Source organism: Calonectris borealis, chromosome 2, assembly GCF_964195595.1.
Source record: "Calonectris borealis chromosome 2, bCalBor7.hap1.2, whole genome shotgun sequence".
Taxonomy (NCBI): domain Eukaryota; kingdom Metazoa; phylum Chordata; class Aves; order Procellariiformes; family Procellariidae; genus Calonectris; species Calonectris borealis.
Window position 1 is genome coordinate 27,899,858 of NC_134313.1, and position 13,399 is coordinate 27,913,256.

Consider the following 13,399-nt stretch of genomic DNA (forward strand, 5'->3'; position numbering starts at 1 on the left):
CTAAATAGGAAGAGGGTATTCTGGAAAAATGATTATTATAGAGACAAAACCTATTTTAAAAAGCTTCAAACTATTTCCATTTTAAGTACACCAGTGGGGTTAAATAATATTAGTAACTTCTGTTAGAGTAACAGATCATAATAATTTAAAACAAAAGGTCCCAGCGCACTTGCTAATATCCTTTATGGCTTCAGTAAAATACATCTGAAATGATTTACAAAGCAAAGCTTCTGGATGAATTCTTCCAGTTTTACATGGGAAGAGAGCCTGTTTATCTTCATGCATGTTTATATAGACCCATGGAAATTATGATCTAAATGTGGATACCGTACTAAAACATAGCCATATATGCAGAGTAAAGAATTCAAAGCACTTGCATTCTGTCATTTATTGCACACAAGTAATGTATATTGTATAGGCTCGGTTCAATTCTGTATCCTGACCATAGAAGGACTCTGTAGAATATGTACTGTACCTTGAGAAGACCTTCAAGGAGAGGGAATGGTGCGTGTAGGAAAAAGCTCAGGGTAATGGCTCTGTGACCAAACTTGTCGCTTGTCTGTTTTTGAGCCTTCAGACTTAAGCACTGTCAGTGCTATAAATAGTGAAGAGCTGGAAAGATGTTTCCCCTGAACTATATTGGTATACATTTTCATTAACTCACCTTATTAAAAAAACAAATCAGTATGGAAGCAACTGGGATGGCTGTAAAGCTGAGTGCATGGGATAGAATATTTCAGAAGTTAAAAGCAGAAGCAACTTAGCTAAAGTCCTTTCCAGAGTTGACCCAGCTGCTCTTAAACTTCTTAAGCTTGGTTACAGGGTTGTACAGCTTTTGGTACAGACTGAGCAATTGTAGCAGGAAGAGGACAGACCTGCAGTTTCTTGCGATGTTGGTGTTGAATCTGTTCTTATGAAAACCAGTCTGAAATCATTTTACTGTATGCTCTAGCGGGTTTTTTTTGTTGTATGCGGTCTACAGGGCTAGATTTCAGGCAGTATATCCCCCTCCTCCTAATAAAACTTTATGGCAGTGCTGAAGCATACATTCTCCTTTGACTCTAGCCAAGGGCATGTGCAAACCCCTAGTGCTTAGAGAGATGCACTCAGGAAATTAGAGTGAATGGAGTGGATTGGTGTATCCCGTTTTAGCTCAGGGTAGGGTTTCTGAAAAAATGCTCGCAAGCTGATAGCTACTCATTAAATGATCTCTTTTAGGAGTCTAATAACTATTCCATTCCATTCCTTACTAGTTTGAGGTATAGGAATCTCTCCTCAGAGGTATCTTTTAGGCCAGAGAAGGCCAACCTTTCACATGTCAGAACCCAGGATCTTAAAAATGTGCCGTCTCCAAAAGTAGCAACCCGTGAAAAAGTGTTCAATTTTGTATTTCACTAATATTTTTTACAGTAAATAGAATTTCACGTGTACTGCGTGACTTGAAACATCCAAAGGGGTACTTTTTTTCAATGTGCTAGTCTCAGTTGGTGTCATCCTTTCCTTTGACATTCTCCTGGACAATGAACCCTGCAGCAAAATTTCTTCCTTGTGACACATGCACACTGTTCAGGAGCAGTGAGAATAGATGGGGACACAGTCTCCTCCCATCCTGTGGTCTTACGTGGAAAGCCGTGAGAAGAGCCTAAGCAGACATTTGCACAAATGGTTGCATCTGGGACCTTCAGACGTTCACATGACTTTCTGCTATTTTAACTGATACTTTTCTGCTGGTTGATGATTTTTCTTTGTGCTGCCTTTTCTTCCCAACTGCACCCCACACTTGTCTCCTTTGCCTTAAAATGAGGCAAGTAAACAGTTTACCACATTTTCTGATGGCTGTCAAAGCTTATTTTTTCATTTGGCGCATATAAAGGTTTTAGCCTGATTTTGATCCATTCCTTTAATTCAGTTTTTGTTCAAGATTCAGATTGTTGATAGGTATCAATGATCTTATATTCCCTTTTTGCCCAAATAGAACATAAAGCTCCTCAAGAGATGGTATCATGTACACTATTACTTTATTCTTTAACTTAAAAATCATTGCCTTTAATGGAATCTCTAGGTAGGCTTCAGGAGAGCCAAGTCTTGAGCAATTTAGATATAATCTAGAGAGAGTGTGCTTTGCCTATTGTTTTGAACTACTTTGGAAACTATTGAGCTGATGTTATTTAAGCTGTATTAAACTCTTCACCCAATTACGGCGTAATCCTTCAAAACCAATAGACTAGGACTTGGTTTTGATGTTTGCTGCTGGTAACATCTATGGGTCTGTTCGCTAAGCCTGACTATTAAGCTCATTATTAAGTGCTGTAGGGCTCAACTTTACATCTGATACGTTAACACTAAGTTATCTACTGGTTTATCTGCTGGTTTTCGCCTCAGACAATTTTAAAGAAAAAGTACAAAAATTGATGTATTGTGTTAATGCTAAGGAAATGCATGTTGACCTTATCTTCTGATCTTCATGGAGAAGATTAACAGGTTATTCTGTCTTTAATCAGTTATTGAAAAATAGAGGAAAACATAAATGCCAAAACCACCAAATTAAAACTCTTTACACTTAATGTTTCTTTTGCCTGGTGACTAGAATAGATTTTTTTTTTTAAGCTGAGTTGCTTTCCTGAATGCCTAATACAACATGTGAGACAACAAAAGTGGCATGAAACTATTTTTCTTCATTCGTAGATCAGTCTATTTAATACTTACCGAGTTGCAGTTGTTTCAGAGAAAGGAAAAAAAACCCACATTCATTCTGAATGCTGGATGAAAAGATTACCTTTTAAGTCCTTTTGAACACCAGATTGAGTAATGGAACTAATAATTCAGTTTTGGTGAAGTGTTACGATTAGGTTATGTGTACTGAAGTGTTATTTGCTGCTGTCATTTGTAGCCTGCTTTCAACTTTTGCATGCTTGCTCAAGGTAAGAAATGAGGCACTCATTAGGCTATAAATGTGGTGACCAGTTTTAGCAATTACTATGACTTGAAGACGTGTATGATGGGACATCGTATTATACTACAGTGAAATACATAACAGAAGGGCACATTTCTTTGCCTCCTGGCTTTGTGTCTGTGTGGCTTATTTGTGGCTGGTTTATCTTCTTCTGGTTTTCAGTTATTAGGTTGATTTGTCAAGTAGGAATGGACTATTTGCTGAGAGCTGATTTTCTTCTCGAATCATAGAATATTTTGGGTTGGAAGGGAAGTTTAAAGGTCATCTAGTCCAAACCCCCTGCAGTGAGCAGGGACATCTTCAACTAGATCAGGTTGCTCAGAGCCCCGTCCAACCTGACCCGGAATGTTTCCAGGGATGGGACATCTACCACTTCTCTGGGCAACCAGTTCCAGTGTTTCACTACCCTCATCGTAAAAAATTTCTTCCTTATATCTAGTCTAAATCTACCCTCTTTTAGTTTAAAATTCTTCCTTCTCCCGCCGCAACAGGCCCTGCTAAGAAGTTTGTCCCAATCTTCCTCATAAACCTCCTTTGCAGCCTTTCAGTACTTGATAAGGTCTTCCCTAAGCTTTCTCCAGGCTGAATAACCCCAACTCTCTCAGCCTTTCTTCATAGGAGAGGTGTTCCATCCACCTGATCTTTTTTATGGCCCTCCTCTGGACCCACTCCAACATGTCCATGTCTTTGTTGTGCTAAGAGCTCCAGAGCTGGATGCGGTACTCCAGGTGGGGTCTCACCAGAGTATAGTAGAGAGGCAGAATCACCTCCCTCGACCTGCTGGCCACGCTTCTTTTGATGCAGCCCAGGATACGGTTGGTCTTCTGGGCTGTGAGTGCACATTTTCAGCTCATGTCCATCTTTTCATCCACCAGTACCCCCAAGTCCTTCTCGACAGGGCTGCTCTCAATCGCTTCATCCCCCCAGCCTGTATTGATACCGGGGGTTGCCCCGACCCAGGTGCAGGACCTTGCACTTGACCTTGTTGAACCTCATGAGGTTCACAAGGGCCCACTTCTCGAGCTTGTGCACGTCCCTCTGGATGGCATCCCATCCCTCAGGCATGTCAACCGCACCACTTAGCTTGGTGTCATCTGCAAACTTGCTGAGGGTGCACTCGATCCTACTGCCTATGTCATTGATGAAGGTATTAAACAGTACTGGTCCCTGCGGGACCCCTGCGGGACACCACTTGTCACCGATCTCCATCTGGACATTGAGTCGTTGACCACTACCCTCTGGATGTGACCATCTAACCAATTCCTCATCCACCGGCCAGTCCACCCATCAAATCCATACCTCTCCAGTTTAGAGAGAAGGATGTTGTGAGGGACCGTATCAAAGGCCTTACAGAGGTCCAGATAGACGACATCTGTAGCTGTTCCCATGTCCACTGATGTAGTCAGTCCATCACAGAAGGCCACTAGGCTGGTCAGGCAGGACTTGCCCTTGGTGAAGCCATGCTGGCTGTCTCGAGTCACCGCCCTGTCCTCCATGTGCCTTAGCATAGCTTCCAGGAGGATCTGTTCCATGATCTTGCCAGGCACAGAGGTGAGACTGGCTGGCCTGTAGTTCCCCGGATCTTCCTTTTTTCCCTTTTTAAAAATGGGGGTTATGTTTCCCCTTATCCAGTCAGCAGGAACTTCACCAGACTGCCAGGACTTCTCAAATATGATGGATAGTGGCTTAGAAACTTCATCTGCCAGTTCCTTCAGGACCTGTGGATGGATCTCATCATGTCCCATGGACTTGTGCACCTCCAGGTTCCTTAGATGGTCTCGAACCTGATCTTTTCCTACAGTGGGCAGCTCTTCATTCTCCCAGTCCCTGTCTTTGCCTTCTGCGGCTTGGGTGGTGAGGCTTGCCGGTGAAGACCGAGACAAAAAAGTCGTTGAGTACCTCTGCCTTCTCCATGTCCCAGGTAACCAGGTTTCCCGTTTCGTTCTGGAGAGGGCCCACATTTTCCCTAGTATTCCTTTTATCCCTGATGTACCTATAGAAGCTTTTCTTGTTGCCCTTGACATCCCTGGCCAGATTTAATTCTATGAGGGCTTTAGCTTTCCTAACTTGATCCGTGGCTGCTCGGACAATTTCTCTGTATTCCTCCCTGGTTACCTGTCCTTTCTTCCACCCTCTCTAGGCTTCCTTTTTGTGTTTGAATGATAGACAAATTTCAATGAAAATAGAGTCAAAATATAAGGGATATCAATATTAGATTTAATGGGGAAACAATTAAGCTGAAACTTAGCCTAACATACTTTAAAAAGCATTTTTTAAAACCAGTGTGAGAAGAAACAAAAAATTCCAGCAGTTTCAAATTGTCTTGTTTTGATATATTACTTTAAAGAAACTATTGCAATTTTTAAATAATTCACTCAGAAACTGTATTTTTAATGGTCCAAGATAGTGCAAGCAAAAAAAAAGAGATGCAATAGAAACAAAAAAAATCAGTATGGAATTACTTATTGTTCCAAAATTATTTTTGTGTGAATAACTTCAAAAGTTAGAAGATTTATTCTCACTGAAGGTCGTTATCCCATTTTTCAATATTGAAAACATCATGAAACAGACTTTCTGTCCTTTGGATGGTTGTGAACTGTAGTTTAAGGTGGATATGCTAAAGGGAAATATAATTACTCCCTAAATATTTCTTCTCATTTAAGGAAGAAATAAGAATTTCATTTCCGTCAAAAAATGAGCTTACGTTTAAGATCTACAAATGAGGAATTAACCAGTGTATATAATTAAAGCACCCAGGCTTATAGCAAGGTATGACTTGTGGCAGTCCCAGAAAGGAAGTAACATCTGGAAAAAGCGGAATTTTTGTCATTTCCCAACACTAAAGAGAGGGAGAGTAGAGGGGTTATTTTCTGATTTAAAGAAGGGAAAGAAGTCATTCTTCCCTGCTGTAACACCTAGCAGGGCAAAACAAAGTTTCTGACGTTTTGGAATAAGACCTCAGTGAGACCACGTGGTGCTCTATTAAATTCAAGAATTGTAACTTCGTAACATATTAGAAGTGAAGTGCTTAGGCAGGCTTACCTGATTTTGAAATTTAAGGTCTATGACCTCTAGCTTTATACCTGTTATTTAAATTACTCCCTGCTTCATCAAAGGAAATGAGTGCTGAAGGAGTGTGTGGTGGCGATCAAAGAGGGAAAAAAACTGCCTGGATTTAACTAAACCGCAAAATGTTTGCTGCTGCCGCTTCAATTACTGAGACAGAGCAAATAGTTGTTTTTCATCGTTGCTCTCGACTCAATGAACTTTTAACTGACGAGGCAGAGAGCGCGTGCTTCGTTTCCATGTTGTGCCGGCGTGGTGGTGGCTATGTCCTCCGTACTTGCCCTCAGACCACAGAGGTGTTTGTACAGCATCTGCGGTTGCTCCCATGGAGGCTGTATCCATCCTTGGTGGATGTGCCTCTGGGCATCGGGGTGGTCTGCATGCCCGTTCTCCTACCGCCCTTTTTAGCTCTGATTTCTACCATAGTGTCCCCGTCCCCCCCCAAAGTTTAAACAGATTCTGTTATTTTGAAGAATGTTATTCTGAAATACTGCATATGGTGTCATTTATCCTGTAATTTTCCCTTTAGCAGAGATTACTCTCTCCTCTGGGAAATACTACATTTTGAACTGTCTGGCAAGGCAGGATCGAACCACATATATGCTTTTTTCCTTCATGAACTTCTTTAAATTTTCTTGACACACCAATTCCATCATATATTCATAAAAATGAAAAGAAAGTTCATCTTTGAACATTTGGAATGTTAAATTTGTTCAGATGAAGATTTGTCTTCATATTAAAATGACTATATGTTTCACAGACGGTATAGCTCTGAAGTGAGTAGGGAATTTGGTTCTGAAGACAAATAACAAATCCTAATAATGAAAAGTAAATATAAGGTGCATAGAATTGCTACAAATGGGAATATTCTTCTGCAAAATGTCATACTGTTTTTGTAACAAGTATTGCTAAACAGATATCTTCTGTATAAGTGAGCTTTGGCCTAGTGCATTTTGATTTTTCTTCCCATAGAAGCTGTGACAAACTGTACTCTACTGGGAATGGAAGGAACCTTTGACATTTTTAATAGCCTCTTTTTGCTTAAAAAAAAAAATTTACATAAGTATGAAGTCTTTCAAAAAAATCTTAGTCAGGTTTTGCAATCCTTGAAATTTTCACTTTTTTCCTGGCTGTCATGAATATATTTAATGATTATCTTTTCAATTCTTCAGATGTTGAAAAACATTTTACATCTAGCATAAGTAAGTAGACTTTTTGCTAGAGGAGCAAATGCAAATGTTTGGACCTAAATAATCCCACCAAATTTGAGGTACTTAGGGGAGGTTTGTGCATGGCAAGAAAGCAAGATTGCGAGAGGCAATTTGGATTCGTTACCATTGCACCTCTTTCTTCATTCACTGTAAAGGGAGCGGAGGTGACCTCCTGCATAACTTGGGTGTCTCACTTACCTTCCTGAAATTAGGTGGAACTAATCTGGGTTGTTTCTGAAATTTATTTTTCATAATACATTGCCTCAGGATTTTGAAACATCCAGGAGAATATGCTAAGTATTCATATGGACTATTACCTGTGTACTGCTTTTGTTAAATAAACTTAGAGCTTATTTCATGGGATTTGTAGGCACCGTATAACTAACAAACAACAGAGCAGCTCCTTTCCCTAGAGTGCAAAGGGCACTTACTGGAAGTAACAATGTGCGTTTTGTTCCTAGTGCTTACATGAAGCTATGAAACAGCCTGATATATGTCAGAATAAAAGTTGTAATTCCTAGATGGTTTTAATCCTGCAATACGTTACAGTGTTTGTTGTCCTTATGTAGAAAGATAAGATTATTTTAGCAATATTTGTTCCAACTGGAGTTACAGATCCTGTGTTTTTGATTAATTTTCTCAAATTTAACTGAATTTAAATCACCTCTGCTGCTTTCAAGGTTAAATTAAGTAAAGAAATGAATAATTTCTTTTATTAAAAGAAAATGAAATAAATCCCCAAAGAAAGTACAGCTAGATTCTGCAAGAAGCACCATGGGCAGATACTCTTCCCTTTGAAATAATAGTCTCACTCTTTGAGAGGGACTTTCTAGAGGAATGGTAAAGACTACTGTAAGACTTACCAACAGAACATGAACGTGGTTTTTTTTTTCCAAATTTGTTTGTTTGTTTGTTTGTATGTTTTTTTTTTTTAAGTAGGAGTAGTAAAGGTTTTTAAATTCTTTCTCTTGGCTAAAGTATGGTTAACGTATTCAGCTGCATTATTCTTGCAATTTTGGCTGCAGGTTACTTCCACTGCATTTCTTCCACTGCTGTACAGACAGACCTTAGTTACTGTACTTCAGCAGTATCCAAAAAAAGCCAGTTAAAATAACCGACAGCAATGATTTCCAAAATACCTACATGCAGACAGCTTCCCACTTTAAATGCAGTGCTACCAGTTCTTTGGAATAACTTGCTGTTCACAGAGGATTTGATGTGCTCCTTGGATTTTACCCAAGGAGGATAAAAGGCTATTTTTGCTCTTTTGTAACTTGTAAGGGTTTTAATATTCATTATTTATTAAACTTTGAGCTATGGAATTGACTGGTAAAAGACCAATTCTTTCACTGGCATCAGTAAGCTTCGAATCATATTAAAAAATTATTTGGGTTACGAGTTCAAATTATCAACCTGCATTGCATCCAATAAAAAAAAAAAACAAGAGGATTTCTAAGTTAGATATCCATTTGCAATTAAGGATAAGGTACTTCTGCATATATGCAGATACTCACTGTGCATTCACCTGCATTTTCAATTACAGCTGAAGACTTGGTCCAGTACTTTTACATTCTGTAGTGGTTCTTTTCTATCCTGAAGTTTTACTTCCTTTTCTCTCAACTGACTAGCAATATTTCAGCTACAAAACCAGTCATTTCATTGATTATTTTTATTTCTTTAACATTCCCCCTATTAATATTTAGGCAGCTTATTGTTGAAGAATACAGACATACTATCAAATATCACCGCTAAGATCTGCACATATGTAGATCTTTGAGTGTTTGCTGATTCACGCTTTAAGCCTTATCACTGTTATTAATCATTTGTATTGCACCATAAATGTACAAAGTGCAATCTTTGTGCTATATAGTCCCTGTACTTATTTTTTATTGGTATTTCTAAAGTCATTCACGGTATGTTTCTATTTCATTAAAGTAATTGTTTTAAATTTTTTTTGGTTGATACAAGCTGTGTATGCATCAAGAATAATGAGTTGGGATTTAAACACTCCTGTGGCCAGACCTATGTCATGGTTTAACCCCAGCCGGCAACTAAGCCCCACACAGCCGCTCGCTCACTACCCCCTGGTGGGATGGGGGAGAGAATCGGAAGCGTAAAAGTGAGAAAACTCGTGGGCTGAGATAAAGACAGTTTAATAAATAAAGCAAAAGCTGCGCATGCAAGCAGAGCAAAACAAGGAATTCATTCACTACTTCCCATCGGCAGGCAGGTGTTCAGCCATCTCCAGGAAAGCAGGGCTCCATCACGCGTTACAGTTACTTGGGAAGACAAATGCCATCACTCTGAACATTCCCCCCCTTCCTTCTTCTTCCCCCTTGTTTATATGCTGAGCATGATGTCATATGGTATGGAATATCCTTTTGGTCAGTTGGGGTCAGCTGTCCCGGCTGTGTCCCCTCCCAGGGTCTCCTGCACCCCCAGCCTACTCGGGGGTGGGGCGGTGTGAGAAGCAGAAAAGGCCTTGACTCTGTGTAAGTACTGCTCAGCGGTAACGAAAACATCCCTGTGTTATCAACACTGTTTCCAGCACAAATCCAAAACACAGCCCCATACTAGCTACTGTGAAGAAAATTAACTATCCCAGCCAAAACCAGCACAACCTTGAATGGACATTCAGAACTGTTTTTTATCTCACAAAATGCTATTGGCAGTTGGAGGTGATAATAGGCAATTTATTGTATGTATTCATTATTATCAGTCACTGCTTATGAATAAAAGAGGAGAAAAAGAAAAATTGTGTTCTTCCAAGGGCGTAAGCCTTCACAGGTGAGTTACTAGACGGGAAGAGAAAGAGGGTGAAAAAACAGTGAAGGGTACCCCAAAAACAAAGACCTTTTTTGACCTTGTTGTATCTCTGAAATAGCAATAAAAAAATCATTCCCTTGGGCCTCACTTCGTTTTCTTAAACCCATCTTTTGTAAAAGCTTGAAAGTTAAGGAGGGCTCACGTCACCTTCAAATGATCTGAAATTACTCTTGAAGTATTTTTAGTAGCCTGTAAAAAGAGCAGTGACAAGCTTCTTTACATGTTTTTTAAATAGTTTTGTAGTCATTAAAATTCTAGGGACCTGAAGGCTGCTGGGGGTGCACGCAGCACGGTGCGCTGCCTATCCCTTCGGTTTGGCGAAGAAATACAGGGAAAGCCAGATGCTCCCCTTGCTGACGTCGGACGCAGCGGCGCGGCCGAAGACAGCTGGGAAAGACTTGAGTGCAAATTTTGTTTACAGTAAAGTTCAGATGACCCATTATTCTAGGATGACTATGATATTTTAAATGGGGAAAAGGCGCTTTTCAAATCGTTTCATGACTCATAAAGGTTCCAGGCTTTTCCTTTATGGAAATCTGATCAGAAAGTTACATTGGAAACCATTCCTACAGCAAGGTTCATAAATAATAAATATTATCTCTTATTAATCCATATTTTAGTTTAACTCTGGCTCATGGCAAGTTGCTTCCTCAGGGAATGCAGGGTTCTTTACAAGAGAAGGTGATGAGCCACAGTCCCCGAGGAATTAAATTGTGAAAACAATCTCGGTTTCGTACATGCTAATATAGATCTGTTATTCCCTTTCCACATCTATCACAACACATTCTAAATTGTGGCTGATCTTTTATGCAAATAGCTGTCTTATTAGACATTGCAGCTGTATGTGCTAATGTCTCCATGGGTTTCCCGGGCGTTTGCTATCTAACCATCAAAGCGGTGGAAATGAATGATGATTACTGCATCCCTTTGAAGAACAAAGAGGAGTCAAGGTTCTAGATGCGGGAGTTGGTGACACCCAGCCACGAGGGCAAATGCGAGCATCTCTGTGGCTCATATTAAGTCAGGAAATAATTTTTGCCTGTGTTTTCTTCTTGTGTTTTATTGGCACTGCTAAAACTGCAAACATCTTTCACAGCTGATGTTTTGTTACAAAACATTAGTAGGCTATTGAAATTGCAAAAGGCAAGTCAAAACAGTCTCTAACAGTGGCATAAAAAAGCCAAGAACTAGTTTTGCAGTGTAAAAATGTATCTGTTATCTCCTCAACTAGCTGAAAGTTCAAATGGTACTTCTATTTTCTACTCTCGTTATTATGATGTGAACGTTATGCAAGAAATACAACTCAGTCAAGAGAATAGCTGGGAAGCATAATAGAGGGGAAGAAAACCCCAGTGGATTACAGTTCACTGCTTATGTGTTTTACATAAAATGGGAGTATTCTCTGGATTAAACCAAAGTAACATATGGAAACATTAGAACACTATAATTGAGTTTTCAGTTTGGATTAAAAAATAATGGCAGTCTTTTATACCTTGTTATTATTCCTGAATACCTTTAAAAAAGGTTGCTGACTTTTGAGCACCAAAGTTCATTTTATGCCCTTCTGTCCCGCACTTTAAATTAAGGAGCCTGGATTTGTAACTTGGCATTAAATGCCAATAAGTCATACAGAATAGATAAATACAACCCCCCCCCCTTGTTTGAAGCTATGAAGGAAGTAATGGTGGATGTTTAAGGTTGGGGTGCTGATGGTAGCCCATTCAGCAGTGCCTTGGCATGCTTTTTGGCCCATGGTTTGGCATCGCAGTGCCTCCAAGGGCTGCACTTCCCAGACAGTGTGCCTTGGCAGAGCCTGGGGGAGCTTGTCTTGCTGTAACACAGCTGGTTATGCCTGACAGAAAAGTAAAACTCTTGCAGGTACTCCAAGGCCATCTGTGCACAATCTGCAGACGGTTTGTGGCTACCCGGGACGGTTCAGCCAAAGTTTGCCCTTGGCACTGTGCTCGCCAAGGCCGGTTGGGAAAAGGCAAGTGTTGGCTGTTGTGCGTCTTCTGCGCTGGAATGGTAAATCTGACACTTCTGGAAAATGTCAGTCCTCTTGGGAGCGCAGGCGTTGATGTTGGGACGCTTGTGTCGTAAGGATGGTCAAACAGTGGGGCTTATCATCGCTGTGATAAGTGATGTCTTCAGCCCAGCCAGAATGGTTGAAAACCAGTGTTTTGAGCAACAAGCATGACTATAAAAGCCAGGTATTTTTTGACTATGGAAAAAGATGTGAAATGAGCATGTTGTAGAATCTTACTGTATCTTTTGAGTGGCAGCCCTGTGAGGGGATGGGTAAGAGACCGTAAGGTTTTGCACATTAAATGGGTGTATCAGGGGTTTGCTAGAACACTACTCAGATGAGGCTTGTTCAGATACACAGATGGTGTGGAAGCACCAAAGTACCAAAAAGAGCATCTTAGGATGAATGATAGCGCAGTTCCCTGTGCAATCCTAGCATCACCTGCTTGCGCTGTGCACCGTGAGAAGCCCATTCAAGAGTCAGGATGGTTGTTACCTAAATGCATTGAAGGTGATTTAAACTCTCAATACTTTGGCAGAGAGGTGTAAATTGGGCACAGCCCCAGCTCTCACCTTTATTCTCCGCTTTCTTTTCATTCGCAGATCTCTAGAGCCCGTGACGGGAAGGGAGGAGAGTGTGGGGTTGCTGTGTTTTAAGTATCTGTTCCTTTCTTTTGCTCAGGGTGGCTGGAGGGCTGCGTCTGCAGGTGGGTTTCCTGAGCAGTTACACCTGTGGATGCGCACATGCCTAGTCCTGCCTCAGACTCCCGGGCGTAGTGTAAATGTGTTTGCCAACAATAGAAGCAGCTCACAATACTACCTTCAATCCCTGGTTTACTAAAGAAAAAAATTATATAGGAATGTAATTCAATGGTACCGAATGCTGAATTAGAGTGCAATCAGTTTAAATCCTTTTTTTTTCCTTTTTTTATTCAAACTAACAGGCATTCTGTAATGTTAATAACCCATGCAATGGGGAAAAAGGTATGTTTAGAATTTATCTAATAATCTTCAGAATAGTGATGATTAACTTCAGTGTCTTATTGTACTCTGGGAAGGCTTATGTCTTTGTGTATAATCATGTAAATGTTGCTCGTTACAGTTTTTTTCTGATGTTATAAGTCATTGATTTCCTTAGTAACTTATTTAGGAATAATGCATTTTTTTTTTTTCTGATACTGACAGTGATTTTTGGATTGCAAACGATGGGTAGAAAAGATGCCTCCACAGCAAGGACTCCTGTTGACCAGTACAGGAAACAAATAGGTAAGAGATCTGAAGAAAAGTTTGTGTGCTTAAAAAAAATCTCTGTTTTTGT

General features: G+C 40.2%; 1 protein-coding gene across 2 annotated transcripts in view; it reads left to right on the plus strand.

The window, feature by feature from the left end:
- TRIQK (triple QxxK/R motif containing) overlaps window positions 1-13,399 on the plus strand; it is a 66,170-nt gene that overhangs the window by 7,415 nt on the left and 45,356 nt on the right. The window contains exons 1-2 of one of the 2 annotated variants that reach the window (XM_075141492.1): window positions 12,691-12,788; window positions 13,267-13,347. In XM_075141492.1, coding sequence (XP_074997593.1) covers window positions 13,287-13,347 — 61 coding nt within the window. In that variant the 5' untranslated portion in view covers window positions 12,691-12,788; window positions 13,267-13,286. Of the gene's footprint in view, window positions 1-12,690; window positions 12,789-13,266; window positions 13,348-13,399 lie in introns of those variants that run through there. The other variant, XM_075141491.1, reaches the window with a different exon arrangement.